This window comes from Semicossyphus pulcher, unplaced genomic scaffold, assembly GCF_022749685.1.
Source record: "Semicossyphus pulcher isolate SPU_LCO1_2020_fin unplaced genomic scaffold, fSemPul1.0.p SCAF_2, whole genome shotgun sequence".
In the NCBI taxonomy this organism is placed as follows: Eukaryota; Metazoa; Chordata; class Actinopteri; order Labriformes; family Labridae; genus Semicossyphus; species Semicossyphus pulcher.
This window is the reverse complement of record NW_027211693.1, coordinates 27,893,795-27,919,035: the sequence shown is the minus strand read 5'-3', so window position 1 is coordinate 27,919,035 and position 25,241 is coordinate 27,893,795. Positions and strand designations below refer to the sequence as shown.

At 44.9% G+C, this 25,241-nt stretch overlaps 1 protein-coding gene across 1 annotated transcript in view; it reads right to left on the bottom strand.

Moving 5' to 3' along the window:
* gpc3 (glypican 3) overlaps positions 1 to 25,241 on the bottom strand; it is a 124,475-nt gene that overhangs the window by 52,111 nt on the left and 47,123 nt on the right. Inside the window, exon 3 of the mRNA XM_069670119.1 lies at positions 3,232 to 3,917. Coding sequence (XP_069526220.1) covers positions 3,232 to 3,917 — 686 coding nt within the window. The remainder of the gene's footprint in view (positions 1 to 3,231; positions 3,918 to 25,241) is intronic.

Here is a 25,241-nt window from a genome sequence, read left to right as displayed (position 1 = left end):
CGTTAAATAAACCCAGGACTTATTTCATTTTGGATAAGGATCTTTCCTTCTCACACACACACACACGCTGAGCAATTTCCCCTAAGTCAGCGATTCATGCATGCAGCCACGCCCTTGCGCTGTAGAGTAAGTGAGGTCAACCTGTGTGTTAATAAATGATGCCTTCTGAGTGGAAACCTGGTCACTGTGGGGATTCGGGGTGTGAGAGTGAAAAGTTCAGCAGATACACCGGAGCAGAAGCGCATCCAGCTCTGTAACTCTGGCAGAAAAAGGTCTCCATATTTCATGAGCACTTCTCCCTCACTTCACATGTGGGCTACGAACAAACTTGACGGTTTTATCGCAGTGAAACCACACATAACGGGTCACCGCCGCTGAGGAGTGAGAGACGAGTTCCAGCGAGACGTGCTGGGAGCATCTGTCTGGCAGCCTGAACAGATACATGCTTGTTCTGCCGCCCTTTCTGTGCTCTTATTTCGCCCTCCTCATTCACTTCAGTCCACGGTGCATTCTTGCTTTGGAAGTGTGGATATAGTACATCGTAGGTCAGTTGTAGCTGTGTCTAGAGGTGTGCTTGCGATTACTCATTACAAGGTAAAGTCTTCTTGAAGTGAAGCAGAGCAAACCTCTCTCACAGAGTAAATGCTGTATTTCTTTCATTTCCTCGTGTGCTATACAGTTTTCTCAGGGGCAGGGTGTGACCATGACGTCAGCACTACTAAATCATTTATTATCCTGCAGATTCCTGGTAGTTTACTTTTGTCATGAGTCAATCTAGTTTATGATGTTTTGTATTTTGGTGTTTTGATATTGTTTCCGGTTTTCTTTAGTCACTTTGTCTCTTGTTTTCATGAGTTCTTGTTGTTTAGTCTGTATATTGTGTTCCTGTCTTTGTATTAGTCTGGTTTAGTTGTGCATTTCATTTAGAGAATTTCCTGTTTTACTCTGTAGTCCTCTCAGTCCTGAGTTTGGTTTCTTGTGTTTCCTGTTTTTGATTTTGTAGTTCTAGCCCCTTGTATGTCATGTCTTGTTTTACTTCCCACCTTTGTTCTGTTTCCCGCTTTTCAAATTGTGTGCCCTGCCCTCATTGTGTTCACCTGTGTTGATTAGTCTCACCTGTCCCTGATTACCCTGTGTGTATTTAGTCTCTGCGTTCCTACCCTACTGTGCCAGTTCATTGTTGTCCTTCCTGTGGAGTTTAGTCTAAGTCTGTGATTTTGTTCCTCGTCTCTACTCTGGATTATCTTCGTGCCTCCCCTGATTTCCTCGTGGCTCCTTGTGTTCCCTTGGATTACCTGTTTCCTGGTTTTGTTTGTAAGTTTGTTGCTGTGTCTTTTGATTTCCCTTTTGTCTTTGGTTGGAGTTTAGATTTTGTTTGTGCATTTTTGCCTTTTATTTAATCAAACCTTATATCTAAGTCTGCTTCTGGGTCCTCACCTTTTGGTTTAATCTGAAACCGCAACAACTTTAGCCTTTTTTACACTGCGGTTCCGCCTCAGCGCCGTAACGAAGCTCCATCCTCATGCCACCTTTGTCATTCTGTATTGGACTATGCAATGACGACGTAAAGCCGCCCCAGTGAGTGTTTTTTTTACATAGCGTTCCGGCGTTGTGGAAGCAAAACGTGCGCGAGGTGTAAACAAACACTGCGCTGTTCCGCCCTTCGCCTCACCATTACGCCTCCGTGCGTTCTACGTAGAAGACGGAACGTAACCTAATAATCCCGCCTTGAACCAGCAGTGTAAAAAGCCCTTTTGAAACATGAAGAGCATGAGCGTCGGTTCATTAGCTTCCTGTTCTACAAAACTGACGTTCATTGAGCTCTGAAAAAATGTGGATAATGAATATTATTTCGCAGCCCAAAAAATAGATTGTCGGCGATTTGTCTACACTTGTGGTGTATTATTGTAACAGATGATTTAATTATACACCGTTAGAATAATGACACTTTATTACTGCACTTTCACACTTGTACAAAGAGCTGTAAACTCTAATCCTAACGCAAATCAGCTCTAATTATCGTCATGAGTCATCACAGTTATTATTCATAAAGTCATTCTTCTTGCATCTAATAAAACACACAGTGGTTTTATAATTCCTTATAAAATTAAATACTCTTTGTATTATCAAATCTGAGCCATTATGTCCAATAAAATTTGGAAAGCAAAAGAATGATATCAGTAACTCCCAGTGTGCAATCGGGGCTCCCCCCTACCTAGTGATCCAGCGTTATGCTGAAGTCTTACTCTGACTCAATACGCAATATACAAGATTTCATGGACGCAAGCCACGGCAATCAAGATATGTTGCATGCACATCACCAAGCTTTCTATAAGTAATGAACTCTGTTTTCTCTTTGACATATTTTCCCGACTTTATGTGCACGTATTTTTCACCGAGTGTAACCATGAAGTCGAAGCAGAAACAAACCCACAGCTTTTCAGTTTGTACGGGGTAACGCTGGCTTCTCTAAATGGATTGGGGATCATTAGCAACAGCACCACCCCTGGAGGAAGGCCTTACCAGAAACAGTCGCGTATTCGATGACAATATGCTAAAATAGGAAACACCACAACAATATTTTCTGCAGGTTATTCATATTTGTGAATAAATGTTTTGCAATTTGAATAATAGATGCTGGACATAGTAAGCTTTTAAAATACATTTTCAGTGACAAATGCTTAAATTTTAAAAGATTTTTCTAGAGACGCCCCAACATTTTGCTGTTGAGGCTTTCAGGTGGTCTCAAGTGTCAATCAAGGCGTCTAAGCCCCCGAGACCCCCTGTATTTCGCACCCCGGTAACACCCTTTCATAGGTGTCTAAGGCCGGAGGAAGTTAGTGCCAGGGCCAAAGAGAGACTGTACTGTGCATGCTCTGTCAGCACAAACATGCAAACATGAAGATATTTTCAGCCAGTCCGCCACAACTTAATTGAAATGAATGAGACATCGTCTTTAAATATGCACATAAATAAGTGTTTCTAAAACCACTGCATTCAGCATTCAACGTCTAGGCAGTGCAACTATTCACAGAGATTTTATACATCTACTTCTATTCAGCTGTAAGATGATTATAACTGCCTGATAGTGTAATAAACTGTATGTAAGCAATAGTTGAATTGTCTCACCTTCAAACACACAACAATGCAGCCTTGTTATTTTCACAGTGCTATTTGCAGTCTGAGCCTCGATCACCAAGCGTGTATGTGTGTTGTGTGTCCTGCACTCACCAGGGTGCTGAGGTGCGTGCGGGCATTCACAGCGTGCTTGAGAGCCAGTTTGATCATTGAAGGCAGTCTGAGCACAACAGCCTCCATGTCCTGCTCTCCCCTCATGCCCCCGGCCAGCTTCCCAAGTCCGTCTACGTAGCTCCTCCAGTGCGGCTGCACCTCGGCCGCTCCCCCCAGGCAGCCCTGCATCACCGTCTGACAGAATCCCCTGCAGGCTGGCGGCCCCAGCATGCCCTGGCAGTGCGGGCAGTACCACAGCCTCAGCAGGGCCCGGCTGCAGTCCCGGCCAGGCCGCAGGTGGTCAGTGGTGTTGACAACCTCAATGCCCAGGTTGAGCGCCTGCAGGAAGACCCGTGTTGCCAGGAGGGAGCGTGACAGACGGGTCATCATCAGTTTAGGATAATGGCCAAATGCTCCTGAGTCCTTCCAGGCTCCTCTTACACACTCTTCAGACATAGAGGACACGCTGCCCCCCAGCAGGCGGCGGTAGATCAGGGGGAAGAGGCGACCGTAGAGCACCGCCACCATGTGGTCCACTGTGGAGTCTGAGCCCAGGATGTAGAGGGACATGTCAAGGAAGAGCTGCCCCACGGAGCTCTGGGCTCCACCTCCGAGACCTGGGAACTCGGACTTCAGCATGGTCAGGGTGGAGTTGCGGCCGTGACGCAGCACCAGGTCGAAGGCCTCTGCAAGAAAAGCAAGAGAAGAACACAACAAAGAGTGAGATGAGGTGAATGTTAGACCACCTCTTTGAAAGCTATTGCAGTGCATTCAGCAGGCGATGATGTGCCTCAGTGATCACAACAACTACACCAAGCTGTCAAAAAATAGGAAGCAATTTAGCAGAAAAATATGAAACACTGAAATAGATGCGATTTCCCAAACAACCATCCCATCCTTAACGATCGCAGTCAGACGGAACTTCCCACGCACAGACTCTCTTTCACTTTCCCAGTTTTTCTCGGTCTGTTGTTTTCTCTAATGCGACTGCTTACACATGCACTGAATAAACACACACACGCACACACACACACACACAAATCCCAGAATAATAGACGATGACTTGGAATATAAAGATAGCAAAGCTTCTGCAACAGATGAAAAGAAAGATTTGTGGTTTTCTTCACGATACAGCCACAACACCGGACTTGAAAAGAGCAAAAAAGAGCATTAATCTCAATATATTAGCCCACCAGGAGAGGCACGGCCATGAGGATGTCTGCAGGGAGAAAGCTCGCGGGAGGGAGGGGTGCGTGGCCGATGTGAGGAGGGAAAATAATCAGTGGCGTTTCAAGGCACAAAGTGAGGCCTTATCAACAAGGTGGCACAAGAAGCGAGAGCTCTATCATCGACCCGGTAGCAAACTGAGTGAGGACCCAACAACAGAGGGGATTTAAAGCTCCATTACTGAACTTAGCAGGGGAGCTGAGAGTCAGTGAAATGAAGCTTTAGAAAAGAGAATAGCAAGGGATACTGAAATCCCATTTACACCGCAGCTAGTCCACTACATCACTTTGTTGAGAGTGATAGCCGCAACTGCTTTGTGAAGGCGGGGGCTCGGGGGAGGCACTGGTTTAGGGGACATTAGAGGAAGTTATTGGTTTTTGTACTACAAAAGCTTTGCCATTTCATTTTTGTTATTTGATTTTTCCTGCTTGGATGGTTTAATTTCTTTCTCTTCATGCTTCTCTGAGGTCAAATGAAGCTCGTCAGTCTATGCAGAGCTCCGGGTGCTTGGACAGCACAGAGAAACGATGTGACAGCTCTGCCTCTTTATAGAACGCTTAATGTGTTTTTCTGTGTGCAATTTCAGGCACATAACGAGGTCCACATGAGAAAATGACAATATCTGAGGGAAGGAAACGAACCTCACTTCTTCATTCTGACCAACTGCTGCTGGTTTGCATCTCAAATATGTAACTTCTGAATGAAGAATGACAACAATCTTCCTTTTAGTATTCAGATTAGTTCAATAATAACACACAGAACGTCGGTCAGGTCAGTACAGCTTGGACCTTTGCTGCTACAGCCTCAGTTAGTCTGGTCTGACTCTCAGCATTTGGTGGCTTACCACAGATATACACCGATCAGCCATAACATTTTGACCACTGACAGGTAATGGGATAGGATATGTTAGACAGCAAGTGAACATTTTATCCTCTAAGTTGATGTGTTTGAATCAGGAAAAATAGTCAAGCATGAGGATGTGAGCGACTTTGACAAGGGTCGGATTGTGATGGCTAGATGACTGGGTCAGAGCATCTCCAAACCTGCAGCTCATGTGGGGTGTTCCCGCTCTGCAGTCAGTACCGACCAAAAGTGGTCCAAGGAAGGAAAACCTGTGAACTGGCGACAGGCTCATGGTCCAAGGCTCATTGATGTGTGTGGTGAGCGAAGGCTGGCCCATGTGGTCCGATCTAACAGAAGAGCTACTGAAGCTCAAACTGCTGAACAAGTTGAAGCTGGTTCTGATAGAAGAGTGTCAGAACACACGGAGCATCACGGTTTGCGGTCAGGGAGCCGATGCTGACCCCTGACCTCCACTGAAAGCGCCTACAATGGGCACGTGAGCATCAGAACTGAAAGAAGGAGGCCTGGTCTGATGAATTTTCTTTTACATCATGTGGATGGTGCGTGTGCGTCTCTTACCTGGGGAAGACATGGCACCAGGATGCACTATGGGAAGAAGGCAAGCCAGCGGAGGCAGTGTGATGCTTTGGGCAATTTTCTGTTGCAACCATTCATGTGGATGTTACTTTGACACCACCTACCTAAACATTGTTGCAGACCAAGTACAGCTCTTAATGGAAACAGTATTCCCTAATGGCAGTGGCCTCTTTCAGCAGGATGATGCACCCTGCCACTCTGAAAACATGGTTCAGGAATGGTTTGAGGAACACGACAACGAGTTCAAGGTGTTGCCTCCAAATTCCCCAGATCTCAATCCAATGGAGCATCCGTGGGATGTACAGGACAAACAAGTCCGATCCATGGAGGCCCCACCTCGAGACTTACAGGACTTAAAGGATCTGCTGCTAACGTCTTGGTGCCACCTCAGCACACCTTTAGAGGTCTAGTGGAGTCCATGCCTCGACGGGTCAGGTGGCAAAAGAGGGGCCTACAGAATATTAGGCAGGTGGTCATAATGTTATACTGCTGGGTAAGTAACATTATTGAGTCAGGTGCTAGTGGAAATGAACAATGAATGAATTGGGGCACAGCTCACGACTCACTTTATTAAACTACTCAAACACAGCATAAGCACAGTGCTGGTGTGTACAATGCATGAACAGCTAAAGTCAGTACATGTGCTGACACAGTGGCCACTTTTCAGCAGAAGTCTAAGTCTCCTTTAAGAAAGCCATTTATCCCCACACTGCCTCAATGGTAGCACTAGCAGGCTGTAGTTGCACATTTAAATGTGTGGGTGAATATGAAACAGGATGGAGCACAGCATGCGTGCTCAGCAATACAGTTGCAGGGTGAACGGAGGTTAGGAAAGGATTTGAGGATGTTCGGATGAGTGTGAGAGGATGCTCGGGAGCGGTGCACATCTGTTTAGATTTTCAGGCTACGGCTGTCCCGCTGCGTCTGCAGGGCACTTCCCTCTGTGATCAATGAGCAGACAGATGTGCAGATTGCCGGTCGAGACAAGGAGACAGACTGGGTGGAGGTAAGACAACACACACACATTCGTAGAAAAACAAAGTCTTGTATTATTGTAAAACAAAATGAGGAGCCTCTTAAATCTATTTACTTGAAGGAGGCAGAGAGGAAATGCTCAAAGCTGTTTGCTTCACCTCTTCGTGGTTTCTATGAAAGCCTCTTGAATAGGCCTTGTAATTCAGCTGCTACCTGTAGTATCTCTTACACCACAAAGAGGAGAGCCACTTTGTAATGGAAAGAGAAAGACTAGAGGGCTCTTCATAAATGCATTTCAATGGCTCTAAGTACCCGGGGTCATGGTAAGAACCATTGCAACCCCATTTCCTGCGCACGCCGCTCGCTCTCTTTCATCAGTGAAAGCCTGCGCGGGATCAGGTATCCTCTAATGGATCGGAGCGAGGCTGTATCTCAGGGACCTGTGACACTCTGGATACAACTGCAGGAGGTCAAGAGCGCACATTAGCTGAGCAGGAGCCCGCAGAAACATATTAGGTCATGCTTAAAATTAGCAGTAGTGTTTGTTCTGTCGGCGTCACAGATGGAGGCAGAAGGAACCGTTTCTCCTCGGAGACTGAAGGCCTTTTTTCAGACTGATTGAAATGTCTCTGCCTCTCCTCTTTTACCTCTGTCCACCTATTTCAGCCGCCAGATCATGTTTACCCCGAGGGTTTGGTGCCTCTCAGCTTCCTTGGGCATTAAAATATGTATCCAGTAAAAGAAGTCCAACCCTCAGCAGGATCTATGCCACACAGTCTTTGATGATGCGGTGAAACTGCAGCGTTAAATTGTGAATGCTTAATCTTAATTTCTACTTTATCTGAGTATCATGTCATTTATCAAAGCCCTGAATTAAACTATGATCAAGGGCTGCAGGTTTCAGGCAGGTTAAAAAGAAACTCATAAATCTTTGTCACAGTGAGGTCACATTTGTGACACCTAAAAGCGCTCAGTGACTCCAGCTCAGACATGAAACAGGCTTTTCACATAATCTGTGAATGGCCTGTCAAATGAGCATATTTGATGCTCATGAGGCCATCAGTCGGGGCGTTACATAAGTCAACTGTGAGGCTCATAACACACCGGACTGATTGACTGACCGCTGACTGCGGTTAACTCGCTGTGAAGGCAGACATGCGACCTGCAGCCTCATCAATCAGCGGCACATACACCTATTATCCCCAGGAGAGGAAAACATCAATAAATTACCCAGCCAATGAGAGTCATCCATTAGGCGGGTGGCGTGTCACCTCTAGCCGCCACGGAGACGGATGGAGGAGCTGCTGCCACCTGGTCCTGGTGACAAAACAGGACCTGTCCGGGACGCGGAGAGACGACTGGCAGGACAGAGACACATGCCAGCACACGGCGGGGCAGGTGGGAACCTTGTTGGTCCACGGCGTCAGTTTGATGTCATAAAGGACAACAGACAATTTTCTTTTTGGCTTTTTGGGGGCCTAAGTCTGAAGTTAAACCTGCTATTTACCAAAAGTGGAGTTATACGGTTTGCACATGAGGGAAATGAGCAAACAGACACATGCACAGTCTGACACTAACCTCCCAGCAGGCTTTGCATTCAGCTGTGATTGTAGCAGCCTGCCTACGACAAAAGCAGCATCTGTCCATTGACTGTAAACAATATGCTGTTTCTCCAGACACATTTCACTCAGCTCCCAGAGCGACCTGTCACAGGTAACCTGAGAGCAGCTCCACCTGACGAGCTGCTCTCACGGGAGCACTGAGTCCACGCGCCCTGTGCTTATAGGACGGCGGCGGCGAGGCAGGGCAGGGCGGGGTCGGGCCGATTCCAGGAACAAAGCAGACAGGATGCTGGTAAGGCCCAGATAACATCACCAGCAGACCATGATGGCCAGCGGACAGCGGGGCAGAAATGAGACCTGTATTAGGTTACTCCATCTGTTAGAGAGCCCCTCACACACACACACACACACACTCGTACGCAATGCAATCACACAGCGCACAGCAGAGGCCAGGTGGTGACTGTGTGGGCGAACATTTGGCAAAGCCGAGTGGGAGGGCAAGGTGTGAGTCAGGTGTAAGGGCTAGAGCTACACACGCACACACACGAGCAGATTTTCCCTCTCATTCATTTATCTGCCTCCACAGGAGCTTCAGGAAAATGTTTCCCCACAGCTACACAAATATGGAACAATGAGAATCCATCGTCTCCTCTGTAACCTGTGGTCTGCTCCTCATAAACACACGACCTGAGGAGGCTTTCTGATCTCATTCAGTAAATCAGTCACAGTTTGAAATATCAACTTTCAAACGGAAGTTTTTTAAAGTTTTAAATAATGCACAAAAAATAGTTCCACTTTACTATATCTGTTTTTTCCTGTTTGGCACCAATTAATCTAATTATTAAATAATAATTTTTCTCAATATTGTTTTATAGACTTACAAACAAACATGATCTAAACCAGCTTATGTTAGAGCTCACCTGTAACGTGACTGGTAATCCCTCATTGCATAAGAAAATGTGTGTGCACGACTATCAATCAATCAATTCTTGTTTACCTGACTCTTTACAAATGGTGAGGACAGCATGTTGAGGTTGTACCTAATAGTCTGTAAACTGTGCTGAATGGTTATAAATGAGTACATTAAATGGACTGTACTTATATAGTGCTTTTCTAGTCTTCTGACCACTCAAAGCACTATATGTCACATTCACCCCTTCACACATGACCTAAGTGTCAAGTGCCCGTGCATTCAAACCCGATGGCTGTGCCACTGGGAGCAATTTGGGGTTCAGTGTCTTGCCTAAGGACACTCAGATTGAGAGACGACCGACTCTACCACTGAGCCACAGCTGCCCAGTGAGTGTTTAGGTCAGGGGTGGGCAACCCTGCTCCTGGAGAGCTACCTTCCTGCATGTGTTAGGTTTCTCCGCACTCTTACACACCTGATTCGAATGTTTCGCTCGTTACCAATCCCCTGAGACACTTCAGTTGGTTGATAACGAGCAGATCATTCAAATCAGGTGTGTTAGAGTGCGGAGAAACCTAAAACATGCAGGAAGGTAGCTCTCCAGGAGCAGGGTTGGCCACCCCTGGTTTAGGTAATACCTTCCACATTAGTTTGGCTAATTTGGGGTTAAATCTGTTTTATCACCTGCTTGCTTGCATTTCTTACCTCTCTGCACTTGATTCTGATCGTCTAATAACAGGATGTTTTCTGTTGTTGTTGTTCAGGAAACAGACAATTCTTAAACCTATTCATTGTGCTCACTCATTCATTCATGTATTTTCTATTTAGTAGTTTGGTCATGTAGTAAGTAGTTTAATAAATATTTCATTTATAAAGACCTTGATTCTGTGATTTGTGTGTGTATGAAATGGTAAAGTCACTGTACTGTAATTCTGTTATTTAGTAATGAACTAATCGTTTGTAGGAGCCGAAGATGAGTGCACTCACCCACGCGCAGCTTTTACACCAATGTCTGTAATAATGATGTAAAACTTTGACTTGACCTGATTATTGTTACATAATTTGATATTAATTAGTTATTAATTATTAGTCCTGTGTGACAATTTTCTGTGAATGGTTCATTCCTCTACATAAATGTCTTTGACTAAAACTTGATGATTCTATTTTCACCCATTTGAAATCATAAAAATGTTCAATGATAGAAATAAAAGAAGAGCTTAGTGAAATTAATTTCCTCTATCTAAAAACATCATCTAATGCACCTTTCCCACCTAAATTTAGCACATTGACACAGGTTTTTTAGACCCAGGAAGAGCCACTTATAAATGCAAATTGTCTCTTTTCCCATTGCCAGTGAAGTATACTCCTGTCGGTCTCTTTTCTGCTGCGTCACCGTCTGACGTCACAAACACGCCTGAAACAGGGTTAGTAAACAGTGAAGATGTTATGGTGGTTAGGTCTTTATTGTATCTATTACTCATTAAGTCTGTGTATCAAACTCGGGGTGGCAAATTTGGAACGATGTTCGAGCGCTGCTCGGACAGAAACGGGCGGAATTTGTAGCTGAGATCAGAAGGAGTCTCAGAAGTTACCAACGGAGCATAGCATCGCGCCAGAGAGGGGGCGGAGATTAGCCTGTCGACACAGGTTTTGTGTTCCCATCAATGCTGATCGGAGCCGTGGCGATAATTACCCGGGTCTACTGCAGAGTCATTTGACCCGGGCCGATTGTAGCCTTTCTCATTAAGCAGAAAACGCGGATGTCAGCTGGTTTTTTGACCAGTGGGAAAGCAGCTTTATTGAAAGAAGTTTTTTTGAAGGAACTTTTTATGTCTTTATTAAAGACAGGAAGCTCTGGACATGCACACAGACCGATACTGTCAGTCCCTCCTGATTCCACACTGCTTCCTCTCCTCTATATTTCTGTCTTTCACATTGACTCCATTGATCTCTGGCGCTGCGGTCCTCAGCGAGGTCAAAGTTGAGTCGTGCTCTGACTCAGCCCGACAAACGGGCGCTATCAGAGGACGCAGTGTACAGCAGAGTAGAGGACACAGTAAAGTGGGAAGGACACGAGGGCAAAAGTGAACTGGCAAAACACAGCAGAGAGCTGGAGGGGAGGAGGAAGAGGAGGAGGACAGGGTTAGTGAATGGTGCCAGGACGTGTGGAGAGAAACATTCGGCGAGGCAGGCTTTGAAGCTGCATTCAAAGGCAGCTGGAGTCAAGCAGTGCCAGAGCTGTGAGACACATCGCACACCTCTCGCCAAAACTCAGCCAGGGTGAGAGAGACCTGACACCCAGCACAAAGGCTCGCCTCGCCGACAAAATACACATACAGTAAACACACCCTCGGACTCAGTGGAATCCTACCACTCAGAAGTGAAAGCCTATTCCAGTTATGGATTCATTTTCAGCACACAGATGGAGACAGAGAGACACACACAGACTGCACACACACACGCAGCTCTTGTTGCTCTCCAGGGTTGTGATTTGAGGATGTGGATGAAAAGCCTGCAGCCCATCCAGAGTGCAGACAGATTGAGTGGGGATGAGAGAGGTCACGACAAACACAGCTTGAGTACTCCACTCCAAATCAAGCCTCCGAGCTCTATTAATCCAATATGCATCTCTAAGTAGATCCTGTGGTTTAAGATGAATACACTCCCACTCATTCAGCCTCAGTCTATCTTTCGTTCTTCCAACGCATCACGCCCATGCACCGGCTTAATTCTGCACAGCTCGCCTTCAGACAGAAACAAATGTTATAGAAGAAATATTTGCATTGCCTTCTCATAAAGTGCTTAACAGTAACGGAAGATGAGTTTCTTTTCTTTTTGAAGTCGGGCCGTCGAGACATAAAAGAGCGATGGGCTGAACTGGAGTGAACTTCTAAAGAAAAGCAGCGCGGGGATACAGAGTGTTTCTGAAGTTCTTGAAACAGATGGGAGCACAGTGTGAGATAGCGAGAGAAACAAGGAGTGTGAGAGATGGAGTGAAACAGCGAGGCTGATTACTGGACGGCTGCCTTCCATGGGAAAGTGGAGCCGCGGTGTCGCAACAAGACAAAGAACTTTCAGCGGATTAAAAAGACGATGTTGAATCCATCACGTCAGATTTGTATCCCCCGTGTCGGGCCTTCAGCTATCGAGACTCGGCTGCCTCACAGTGTCGTTTCAGTCGATGTGACCTCAGACTTTTAAAGGTTAATGTAAACACAAGTTACACTCATCAAGTTACCCTCGAGTGTGGACGAGATGAGACAAAATCCTACCTTCCTTCTTAATTAATACAAGCTGCATTTAATAAAAGATTAGAGAGGCCAGAGCCTCGCTGTTTGAATAATTAATTGTGAGTTATATTAGCTCGTTTCCTTTAATATGATACACAGTGTGAGTTCTGCTACAGACTCGCACTGCAAGATTACTTGAAGATGACTTAACCTTGTCATGAGATCAAATGAAAGGGGAGTGTGTGTGTGTTAGGTGTGTGATTGTGTTTGTAATTGAGTGCCTGAAACCCCTGAGGGTTGAAGGACATCAATGACAGTTTCATTTCCGAGCTGCGGAGTGCAGCGTAAGGGCTGCAGTGTTTACTGTATCACCTCCACACGACAATGTGGGCTCAAAGACACTCAAAACACTGCTTCAGTGTGCGTGTGTGTGTGTGTGTGTGTGTGCGTGTCGTGACTCATGTCGACCAGAGTTCAGTAACTTAAAAAAAAAAAGGTCTCCAAATTAACAAACCATTTCCAGCAGGAATATTTCAATGTTATTCTTCACTCTGTGAAAGGGAGGATGGCCTCAGGGAGAAATAACATGCCAGCACACTTTGATGTGGAACATGAAAATGTGGAGCTTTGTACCGGCAGCAGTTGTGAAGTGGTGGAGGCGAAATGCTCCAGCTGAGCTTTCTGTGGCTGCCAAAAAGTAACGTTAAAAACCAATAAAAATGTTGGACAGGCTGCACACTGCAGCTCACGGGTTATCAGTGAAGCTGTCGCTGAGGACGGAGGTATCAGGACAGGAGGTCAGGAGGTCAGGCGGCCGGGGAGGAGAAAGATCTGCAGGAAATAACTGAAGTAGCCAGAGGCGGCTAAAAAAAAGAGGCGACAGGAAATGATATATGCCGATGTAACAACAGCATTTGACGGAGCAGCTGAGTTACACTGGGAAAGTTATCAGAGTAAAGACACAGAGCACAGAGCTTTGGAGTTTGTGAAGGCAAAGGAGGCAGCTGTCGCAGAATCAAAAGAGATGTAGGGAAACGGCAACAAGTTGAACAGTGAGTGCAAAGCAGAAGACAGCTCACACAGCCAGACTTCAGAAGATGACAGAGAATGAATCAGCGTGCTGCTGTTTAAACGTAAACTGGAAGACTTCCTGATCGCACTGACGACCACAAAGGATGCCAGGCAGCAACAGAGAGCAAGAATGAGCTAAGACTGCACTTTGCAATGCTTATTTAATATTTATAAAATCATTCATCACTCGCTCGTCTTCAAAGAGATGAAAAGAATTAAGTGAACATGCAGTATCCGCTCTCTAACACATTGTTGGCAGAATATTTGGTTTATGTGCACGTTAAAGTCTTCTGTTGGAGCTGACAGCACAACTGTCTGCTTCTGCCAGTTCCTTCATCATATATAGACTTGTTTCTCTTCTCTTTAACCCACCCTATCAGCACTTTCACTACATTAACAAATGGCGTGTGTGAAATACAAAAGGTGATACAATAATAACTGATAGCGCTCAGAGACCAAGTGTGAGTGAAAACAGCCGATGTGAAGAACATCTGGAAACATACTTTTTCAAACATCCCACAGCCGCTCATAGTCAGGCTTCTGTTTGGTCTCTGCATTAACCTGTAAAAGCAGAGGAGCTGAAGAGATCGAAATGATAGTTATTTGCTGGAAATACCAAAACTTTGCATTTTAATTCAACCTTCTTATTCCTGTGTTTGACTTTGTGACTTAGAGCTGCAGTTGTGTTTCTGGTTCAAGTTTCGGTCATAATCAGATGTGAAGAATTTCTTGCTGTAATTGATTTTCAGTCAAAGGCTAAGCCACCACTCAGTGCAGATACTGTACATATTTTTCTTCAAAGCAACCATTGATACTGTGCGAAATTACACATCAGTCTATAACAGGCCTTCTTTTTCAAACATAGATGGAGGTGCCAGATATGTAACTCCACTGAGATGCACAAGCAGCTCTTAGTCTGCTGCATGTGTAAGTGTGCTACATTATACTACCCCGGTAATCTCTATTTACAGATTCTACATAGAAATGTAGAATCTGTTGGCAGGGACGCCAATGTACGGGAAGGCAAGTGTTCTGTTTGAACTATGTTTGTAGTCTGAGTAATATTGACCAATCACGTATCAGCAGGCTGCGGCGTATGCAGGAAGAACAGTCCGTGAGGAGAGCAAAAGCAGGCGGAACCATCAGCGTCATCTGACGTCGATTAAGTTTCTTATTAATCTCTATAAATCTGCATGTATGAATTCCCTTAAAGCTGTGTCACGAAAGCCGTTTCCTGACTTCCTCGAATGCATCAGATCGATCCGACCTCCGTTCAACAAACAAGCATTTTAAAAGTTTTCTTCTCCTCTTGAGGACAGACCTGACAAAGCTTGAATTTTTACTGCTTACAAATCTGCATCATGGTGTTGAAATTTCAGCAAAGGTAAGACCCGTTAATAACAAGTAAATCACAAGAAAACGGTTTCTCTTTCTGTAACAATGCTGCACGCGGGACAGGAAGTCTTATCACTTACCGCCCAGCACGTTCACCGGTGTCCCCAGAGGCTGTATCGTCTCAGACTATAGCCGATGGGATCTGAGATTGCTACCCCGCTAATATAACTACAGTGGGCCATGTTTGTTTTAGTTTTCTTTGTGTTACAGTCGTTCGTTTTTCTAGTGGCCAAAAATCAATTCACACAGCTGTAAGGACTCGTGATTCAACTTAAGGAGCAGGTGAGGGGTCATTCTCTTCAGTCACCTGAAAAGGAAAAATGTACGTGTTGTAAGAACTTATTGCAAATGTTGCTGTAAAATCGCCCTAATAATATCTCTATGTAGCATTTTAACACATGAACATAATTCTTATAATATAAGATTTTATCCAATCATCTCCCTTCTGGAGAGCAAGCAAGAAGTACACAGGTCATATTATAACCATGACCAACTCACCCATTAAACCAAGGTCAAATTTAACACCTTGTGAGGAGTTTTTAACTGGTCATAACTGACTCAGTTTAATGCTGTTTAATATAGATGATGAATTACAAGATGTAATACTCGAAAGCAAACAAGGACATCAGCTCAAAGATCGACTCTATATTTATCTTGATTTTTAATGCCTTTCAACGCTGCCAATGAGTCTGATTCTGACGGAGCTATTTGCAGCAGGCAGAGCGAAAGAGCCTCAAAGTTTCACGCTGAGTTATGTTTCTCAGTTAAAAGGAAGCAGGAGGAGAGACACTACACTGTACAGGACAGGATCAGCTAGGCCAGTCTGTCAGATAAGACATAACACTTTCACAAAGTGTGTGCCAACATCAGGTACAGTAATATTCTTTATAATATAAACTCGAGGGAGTCATAAAAACATAAACCAACTCTTTTAGGGCTTCCCAAACCTCATGTGAAACCGTGGTCACCGGTGGGATCAATTAATCTGATTCAAAATCAACACAACCACAAAATTGGCTTCAGTTTCTTGTGACATGTACTTACCGTGACTGTGTCATCACACCGTAGTAAAATATTGATATGGCACCATCCCCATTAAACAAGTTTAACAATGCCCCAGGAGTCTCCTCAGACAAGCCCAGCAGATGCTCGGAGATTCTGGGATTAGGTCCATTTATGAACCAAAACAGAGAAACAATTAATCTCTGGACCAAAGAGGAGGAGGGATCCAGATCTCCAACAGAAAGACGGGAGAGAGAAAGGAGAGAAATCACGTCCTGAGCATAAGCCCCTTTAATCTGGAAGCATATTTTCTAAAGCACAAAGGCTCAGCTGTTGGCAAATCATAATGAACCGGCACATTTACATTGATGATGGATGTAAAAAGCATCTCTGCATTTGAAAAACGTACAAGCGTGATTGGCACCGCATTCAGTCTGCAAAACAACAGAGCAGAGATCCCCTCGTTGTGTTCTGACATGTGAAAAAAAGCATTTGGCTTCAGACCGCTGAGCAGCACAAACATCCAACAGACACTGAAATCTGTGTTTTTACAGGACATTCAAATGTGCTTTTCTGCTGTAATTTACTGCAACATTGCATCTCCAGAAAATTGTCATTACAGTGTGTGGCATAATCTCCCTTTTAAATTCAACAAGGTGATGAAGGAATTCATTCGGAAAGACATCAGTGGGAAAATGCTACTGTGCAACTAAGGGCAACAGAGGACAAGGATTAGAAAACATAAGTAAACAGAGACAACAACAACAACAACAACAACAACACTTGTGATAGAGAGACATGCAGTCTGGAAATGTATCCTGTATTTAATGCATGGAGCTTACACTGTCAAAAGAGACAAATCTAGGTTAAGTTTAAAAATCTGAAGCAACCTGCCACGATGATTACAGGTAGCCTACTACTGCAACTACTACAGTAGTACTATTAACAGACCTGTGGCAGGCATGTTGTTTTGTACTTACTGCTCTACTGAGAGAATGGCTAACACACTAGCTAGCCGGGAACATAATAATAAGTCACAACTGCTTTCTGAACTTCTTTGTCGTTTCTGTTCACTTTACAATCTACTGCTTATTCTGAGAATTGTACATTGTTTCATTCAATAAAGGGTTATTAAAAAGTTGTCAGAACTAGCTAGCTAGCTAACTGGCTTTAGCTGTGTCCCAATACAGGGGCTGCATTCTTCGAAGGGCGTATTTGAAGGCTGATTGCGTCACAGGGCCTGTCTCAATTCGAAGGCTCCTTCAGATGCGACCGACAGATGCGTCCTCCTTTTCCCCAGGCCACGAAGGATCCGTCGGGTGCATCCTTTGCGGCCCAAAGTATCCCGAGATTCATTGGCTGAGGAATACACCTTTCAAATGCAAAAGTTTTGGTTCTAACTCAGTCGAATAGCTAGCGTTACACGTGTTAAAAATAACAAAAGGGGCCTTGAAATAAATTAACTTCAAAATAATAGCCTGCGTGACGTTAGTTATGTTAGCTAGTTAGTCCACTAGCTACCTGTTGCTAGGCGACAGGAGCTGTGTTTGGTAACGCAAGGGTGTGGGCGGGAACTGCTGGTGACGCAAACAGGAAATCCTCTGTAGACCAGACTGTCTCATTTCAGTTCGGCTTTAGCATCTACGCAGGCTACGAATGACTCATCCTCCGCAGACCGCCTCCCTCGAAGGCTGCAGCCCCTGAATTGAGACACAGCTTATAATTTAGCTAGCTTGTTTGTTTGGTTTCTGGCACGGATTTTGAAGCTTCAAGTACTGTAGCAGTATGCCTGGTGTTGTTTTTCGTGTTAGCTAACTTTCGCTTCTTGTCTCTGGACATCCAGGTCATTCCTGAAACTTCTTCAGCCAGCTTGTTTACTTGCTGGTCAGCATGCTCACCTGCTAACCTTTATCCTCGCCAGTCAGACTTACCAGGCATCTCTGTAATTCCATTCACACCAGGATAACGGTCAGCCTCCCTCCTTGACTCCCCCTTCAGTTCAACCCTTAGTTCACCTAATCCCAGACCCGCTATATATCTACACATCCAGGACTGTCTGTGCTTCGTTCCCATAGCACTGCCTCTTTTATGAAGCAGTTCATTCTCAATCAAAAGACATAATTAGAATAGCATCCACAATTTTGAGCTCTGTTTGATTAAAATGTAATGTTGGCTTGCTGTTGGGGTTGGTTTGTAAAAGTGTACAGCAGTTGAATTTGACACAAAGATTAACAAGGATTTAGTTTCCCTCCTCGAAATAATCCTTTGATGGATTTAAGCAGATTTGGGATAGGATAAGCGCCAACACTAATGAATAATATTTTGCATCTTATTTGTTTATACTGCAATAAATATAAATCTATAAACATATTTTTTGATGGATTTATGGAAAGTTGAACACAGCAACTTCCTGTTGACAGCCAGCACAGTCTTCTCCCCCTGACATGCAAAGAAAACAAGAGCAGGTAGTGGAGAGAAACACTGGGCAGACGGTTAGACTGAAGAGAACTAGTTACAGTAACTCAATCTAAGGTGACAAACGGACTGTTTTTACATCACAGCTCATGTATGTTTTAAATAAACGAGATGTGAGCTGTGTCCGAACCCACGGGCTGCGGCCTTCGAAGGAGGCGGTCCACGGAGGATGCTCCATTCACAGCCTGCGTAGACCGTTAAAGCCGAACTGAAACAAGACGGTCTGGTCTACCCTTGCGTTACCAAACGCCGCTCCTGTCGCCTCTAGCAACAGGTAGCTAGCCGGCTAACAAGCTAGCATAACTAACGTCGAGTAAGTTAACCTACAATTTTAAAGATAATTTCTTTCAAGGGACCTTTCATTTTCTTAAACATGTTTAAGGCTAGCTATTCGATTGAGTTGAAACCAAAAACGTTTACATTTTTAAGTGTATTCCTCGGGATACGCTGGGTCCATTGAATGCATCCTTCGTTGCCCGGGAAACGGCGGACACATCTGTCGGCTGCATCTGAAGGAGCCTTCAAATTGGGACAGCGTTCGACGCCTCTGAATTGGGACTGTAGCGTGGTTATTGTTGAGTTTTGAAGGTGCTGGCAGGCAAACTTTTTAACTTCAGAGTCAGTGTAACTGTTTCCCCTGTCCTCCAGTCTTTATGCTAAGCTAGGCTAATCGACTCCCAGCTCTCTCCTTTCTCAACACAAATCATTTTAGAGAGCTTTTCAGGTCATTCTTACACACCTCACAGTTACCAGATGAAAAGTAAGGTAACTATCAAAACAGTATGACATGCTTTTTAGTGAGCATCATCACCTTTTGTTTACATTTCTCTGTAATGGTTAGGTCGTACAACAAGAATCCCAGAATGGCAATAATGATCCTTTCCTTCTTTTCAAAGCAGGAAAAAAACGAACCTTCCAGGCCTGAGCCTCCACTTCTTCTTCTCCGTCTCCTGTCAGATCAATCCGATACAGTTGAGTCTCTTGTTTGCTCGTTCAGAGGAGTTCCTGAGCGGTGTTTACTTCACTGAGTTTATTGGCAAACAAGCCCCTAATTAAATGATGCTACAGAGTGTATGGCACTTCTCAACCTGCACCACTATAAATAGGTGAGAGGTAAGAAAGGGTATTGTACATGATGGCGGGGGGGAAAAACCCCTCTCAGAACTTCTTTGTTGTTTGTGTGAGCGAGAAGATGAAAGACAAACGCCTACGCCGCCTGAATGGCTGAGACACACCTCACCCTCTCGCCTCACCTCCTCCTCCTCCTCTCCCCCCCCCCAGCATCTTTTTCTTCTTCACTGCCTCCTTTCTCGAATCGCTCTCATCCAACGAGCTGAACAGGACTCTCTTGTTTCCCCCTCTAACGCCCACACAAACACACACTCTTGTTCAGGTTTATGCCAGCTTTGTGTGTTGGCCTCAGTCACCAGAACAGACTCACAGCCTGGCACGCTTCTGATTTGATGACCAACACGCACACATTACCGCTGCACAGTTTGTCATCTATGTTTTCCTTTTTGTCTCCATTACTCTGAGCTTCTCTAACCTTCGATACTGCCCTCAAACTCCTCCCCCTCCACCCTACACCCCAGCCTTCATCCATCTACTGTGAGAAAGACATCTCAAGCTGAATAAAAAACTAACGCGACAGTTTTTGGAGGGGAAACAATGGGGAAGGTCCCAGCGCTGCGCCAGGTAAGGTTATTTATCTCAGGGTAAAGACGTATCTTTTCCTCCCCCCTTCATAATCCTGCACTCCTGCCACCTCCCTCCCTCCCTCTCCTGTGAGAATAACCTGAGATATCCATACATTACCACCTGGACCTCTGGAACCAGCCAAACGGCAACACTTTTAATTTTTAATCAGGGCCTCTGTCAGAGGGGACCTGACTTTTTTCCGCTCCCTTTCTCCCACCACCTTTCTCTAACCTTCACTTCCAGCCTCTTCTCTCTCTCTCTCTCTCTCTTACTCCAACTCGCCCACGCACCCCATCCCTTATGTCTCCCTTCCCAAAGTCACGGTGATGAATGGGTGAGCGCTGCCATCTCCGTGCCCACCAGCGAGAGGCAGAGGCCGGCTAACGCGGCTCAGACGCTCTCGGGGATAACAGGCAGGGAGGAGAGTAATTAATCCAGTAGGATGGGAGGCAGGGTTGCAGGACATACTGTGAGCTTCAGGACATTGTGTGTATATGTATGTGTGTGTGTGTGTGTGTGAGTGCTAGTGTGTGTGTGTTGGAGTGCATTATTGGAAACAGGATAGAAACACCAGACATAGTTTTTTTTATCTGCGTAAAACTGGGGGTGATGTGTTTCAGAGCAGAAGGTTAGGCCAGTGTGTGTGTGTGTGCGTGTGTGTGTGTGTGTGCGTGTGTGTGTGTGTGTGTGTGTGAGAGAGAGAGAGTGGGTAGATGAGCTCCTTAAATAAACACCACTTGGGTACAGACAGGAGCAGCCAGAGGCAGCACATACAAGACTGTCCTTGAACTCCTGGGTCAAACACACTGAAACTCACACACACACACACACACACACACACACACACACACACACACACACACACACACACACACACACACACACAGGCCACATCCACACTGAATTCCACCACCAGCGAGGACAGAGAACGCAGCTCTGGAGAGCCTTTTTTAAAATGATGAAGGGTGTGTGAGCCATTATTCCCGCTCCTTTGTTTGAGCTCATCCGCTGTCCGTGCCGTTACTCACAATAATCAGTAAACTAATTGTTTACGGACAGAAGCGAGGACTCGCTTCCAAATTAAATTGCATTCACCTTGATAAGAGACTCTCCCTGACAACAAGGAGCTAAATGAAAGATGTGCAGGAGTTGGATGTATAAACAGGTGTGTTCTCCATCAAAGCTCCATGTTAATTGGGCCAATCCATTACCCACTTTGACGTGCTTAATGTTTCGGGGGATGACCGATTAGTGCAGCGTGGAGTGCCGTACACGGGCTCCTGGCTGGTTTCCTCTGGTCCATGACGTCTAACCAGAGGCTACAGCTCCATGCATCATTAGTCCTGGCCTAGCCAGCATACCAATCACACGTCCCTATAGCGTAATAGGATAACTGAGGGGAAATGGAGGAAATGGCTTCGATGCTGTAGAGCTGCTCTGAGTGTGCGGTCTCCCGGGTTTCTGTATTAATGGACAAGGTTGGAGCAATTATGGCTAGATGAAGGCAGAAAGAAAATATGTCCACCCACCAGTACCGAATGGAACATGAGCATGTCATATTAGATTTTACAGGCAACATGAAAAACACATGAAGGACGTGTGAGCGCGTGCACGGGGGGAGGGGTCGCTGACCGCCCCGACTGGATATTGGAGCTTGGATGCTTCATGTTAAGCTTTCATCTTTTTGTGGTACACAACGGCCAGCAGGTCAGCCAGTGAACACTTCAAACATTTTATTTGAAGTTAAGAAAGGAAATGACCGAGCCAGCGACTGCGAGAGGTGCTTGAATTTAAATTGTGAGCATGTTTGCTGCAATAACCAGTGACGTGCGGTCAGGAGAGGCAGGGGAGGCAGAGCCTCACCTGTCATCATAAATAAAATATATAATAAACAGATAAATTAAATGGTTATATTTATCAAATGGTTTGAACTATAAACTGATTTTCCATTTAACTTAAACAATTTGGATCGTTTTTTATTAAAAATCGCTGAATTTTCACATTTCCGTTCAAATACGGGGAAGAGACGCACAGTGAGGCAGCAGCAAGCTGAGCCTCACCTTGGATTGCACAATCCCTCACAAACTGTGCTCTGCCATGCAATGAGAGCGTGTTACTGTCTCTCTGTATGTCGCCAATAAAACACTTTCAAACATTTTTAATATATGCCCCCCTGGCTTTCCATAGTTTAGCTGATGTATATAATATATGTGTGTAACCTGTTTAGTGTGCTCAGCAATCTTACAACGGCAGTGAAGAGGCACTGGGTGAGGCAGGCAGTTTTCTTGCCTCAACGTAGGGGGCGCTGGTGAGCCCAGAAATGTTTATGCTACTCCGCAGCTGCAGAGTAAGTGGCAGGTCAGTGGCAGGTCAGTGGCAGCTGCCTCAGACACCAGCAACTGGAGTGGAAGGCAGGAAGCAGGAAGTGCCACTACTCGCTGCCGCTGCCGCTGCCACGAATTGAGCCAGCCCTTGCTGTCAAATGGTGAATAATCTACTCTGTTGTTGGGTTCATATATTTGTAAATCTGATTCTGATGGAGTCAGTGCCTCACCAGCCATGAACCTCACCGCACGTCACTGGCGATAACCATCCCAGTTTAACGTGCTAGTAAGCTAATTAGCACTAAGTCAAAGTTAGTTCCTGACCAATATTTGAGTTTGACCTGATGGAAATCGCAGATGAGTTCAATGATAAAGTTATTGCAGTCCGTGTTGAAGTTGGTAACTTCACGATGCCTTTTCTCCCACAAACTGTGCCTGATACACGTTCTTGGCTCACATTAAGTTGTTTGTATAAGCTGCAAAACTGCAGCCAAAAAGGTGTCTATGAAAATAACATTTGCTGAGATGATATTTAAACAATCATCAATCATCTAAGACACACAGATTCTATCTCCTTGTAAGGCAGCGGCAGCTACGGCTGAAACAGGCGGCCAAGGATTTTCACAAGACTTTAATCTAACTGTTGATTAATTGTCAAATTGCTAAATAGATGGACTAAATTCTGTCCACCAGCTGGGGACAGATGGGGAATCTATGTGGTGATATCAGTGTAGTGTCTCCAGTCAATCAATGTCCGTCCAAACAGGCTAACTCATAACCTAGACGATTAGGGTTAAGGCGATCCACGGTGATCCTTTCTATAGTTGTCCCCGAAAACGTCAACCTCATAGTGGTGCCAGATTTAAAGTCAGGAGATCACCAAAGTCTCAAGCAATCTGGGACCTTCAAACGACTGTACAAAGTTTCATGGTAATCTATCAGAGTATATTTTAAAGTCGAGCTGAAACGGCATTTCGAGAGTATCCAGCTTCCGTATCGTGACGTATTTCCGAGTGAAACAGGACGTGCAGGCGGGACATATCATTAGAGGGATTTGATTTGATCGTGAGAAGTGGGCGTAGACAGACGTTCTCCACAGCGCAGTAGCTAGCTAACTGAGCGAGCGTTCTTGGTGCTCTGCGGCTAAATGTTGCAGATTGATTGGTTGAAATTGTTTGGTGCTAACTTACGTAAGCAAGCGTGAAATTTAGTTTTACCAGAAGAAAAAAGATTTTGATAGAGGAATACGAAGAAATGGATTTTCTGTATTTTTTTGGCCTATATTGTCAAATAGATGCACAATATTACCAGGGGTGTGATCTAAAAGGATTAAAATGACACTTTTCATTTCACCTCGACTTTAATCTGGACATAAGATTCTCCATTGTTCCCTAAAGTGTCCTCCTTCTCGCAGACAACGGCGGGTTTAGTCGAGCCATAAGAGTCTGCTGTTCTGAATGCAGGTAGAAGCAGGTGTCACGCCGCAGCCCCCATAACGTGACCCATTTTTTTTTTCAGAAAGGAGGAGCAATCAGCAGCACAGCCGAGGGGTGCCCGAGACGGGGAGCACGCAGTCCCAGAGGACAGACAGCTATTACAGCACAGGAAATACAATCATCGACACGCCCAGAGGCTACATGTAAGATTCAGGAACAGCTGAGGAGAGAGTTAGGTCCTTTTAAAGTCCAACCAGCAAACCCCCACTGGATCAGAAATGTGTTTGAGCTGCTTGACGACTCGATCAAAGATAAATGTCCACCTATCGAAGGACTATTGCTGACAACTGAACAGTATTAGAACTAGACAGAAACGAGGTTTTCTCCACAGTTTTCTCTGTTACGGGACTCTTTTAACTGGAGATTACCAGACTCTTCTGAAGCGACCGTGTAGCTGCTGGTTTCCAGTAATGCAAGATGAGGGAGTGCAATAAAGAAACTGGATGAAAGAGGAGAGACGAGGAGCGATCAGTGGAGATGAGAGGTCACAGAGGAGGGGAGAGCAGACTGACAGATATGGAAATGAAGTCAAGAGAGACATGGAGATATGAACTTTTCCTTCACTTCCTCTTTGTATTTACCCTTCAAAAAAAAAGAGAGTGAGGCTAATAAAACATTTATCATTCCAGGAAAGCTCTTTAATGTCTTTGACATTAAAAGGATGAAGGAGGGAGAGAGAGATGAAAAGAGGAGAGAGAGAGGGAGAGAGGAACGAGAGAGGAGGGTGGATGTGGCGGTGAAAGGTGGAGAAGTGGCAGGGCTCGAGGAGGCAGAGGACGAGAAGTCAGAGGCAAAGGTGTGAGAGGAAATAAGTGAGAGGTGAGAGCAGGAGTTAAACAGGGTGAATTACACGGAGTCTAAAGATGAGAAGCAGCTCTGACAAAGAAAGGATTAGTGGAAAAAAGACAGAATTAAGGGAAAATTCCAGCCTAAAGCAGAATTTATTTTTGGATAATACTTAATTTGTGAAGATACAGTAATCTATGCAGGTAGCTGAACTCTACACTGTTTAAGTTGTTTAACAAGATATTTTTGTAGTTTCTCTGTCAATACTTTACATTAAAAATAATGTATTACACGGCTGTGTTATATAGGCTACTTGATTCTGATTGGTTAATTGCGGCATTCCGAGGTCTGCTATTTCTTGATAACAGACCGTTGCTATGCAGAACAGACTGTTGCTCTAATCACACTATCCAGAGGAC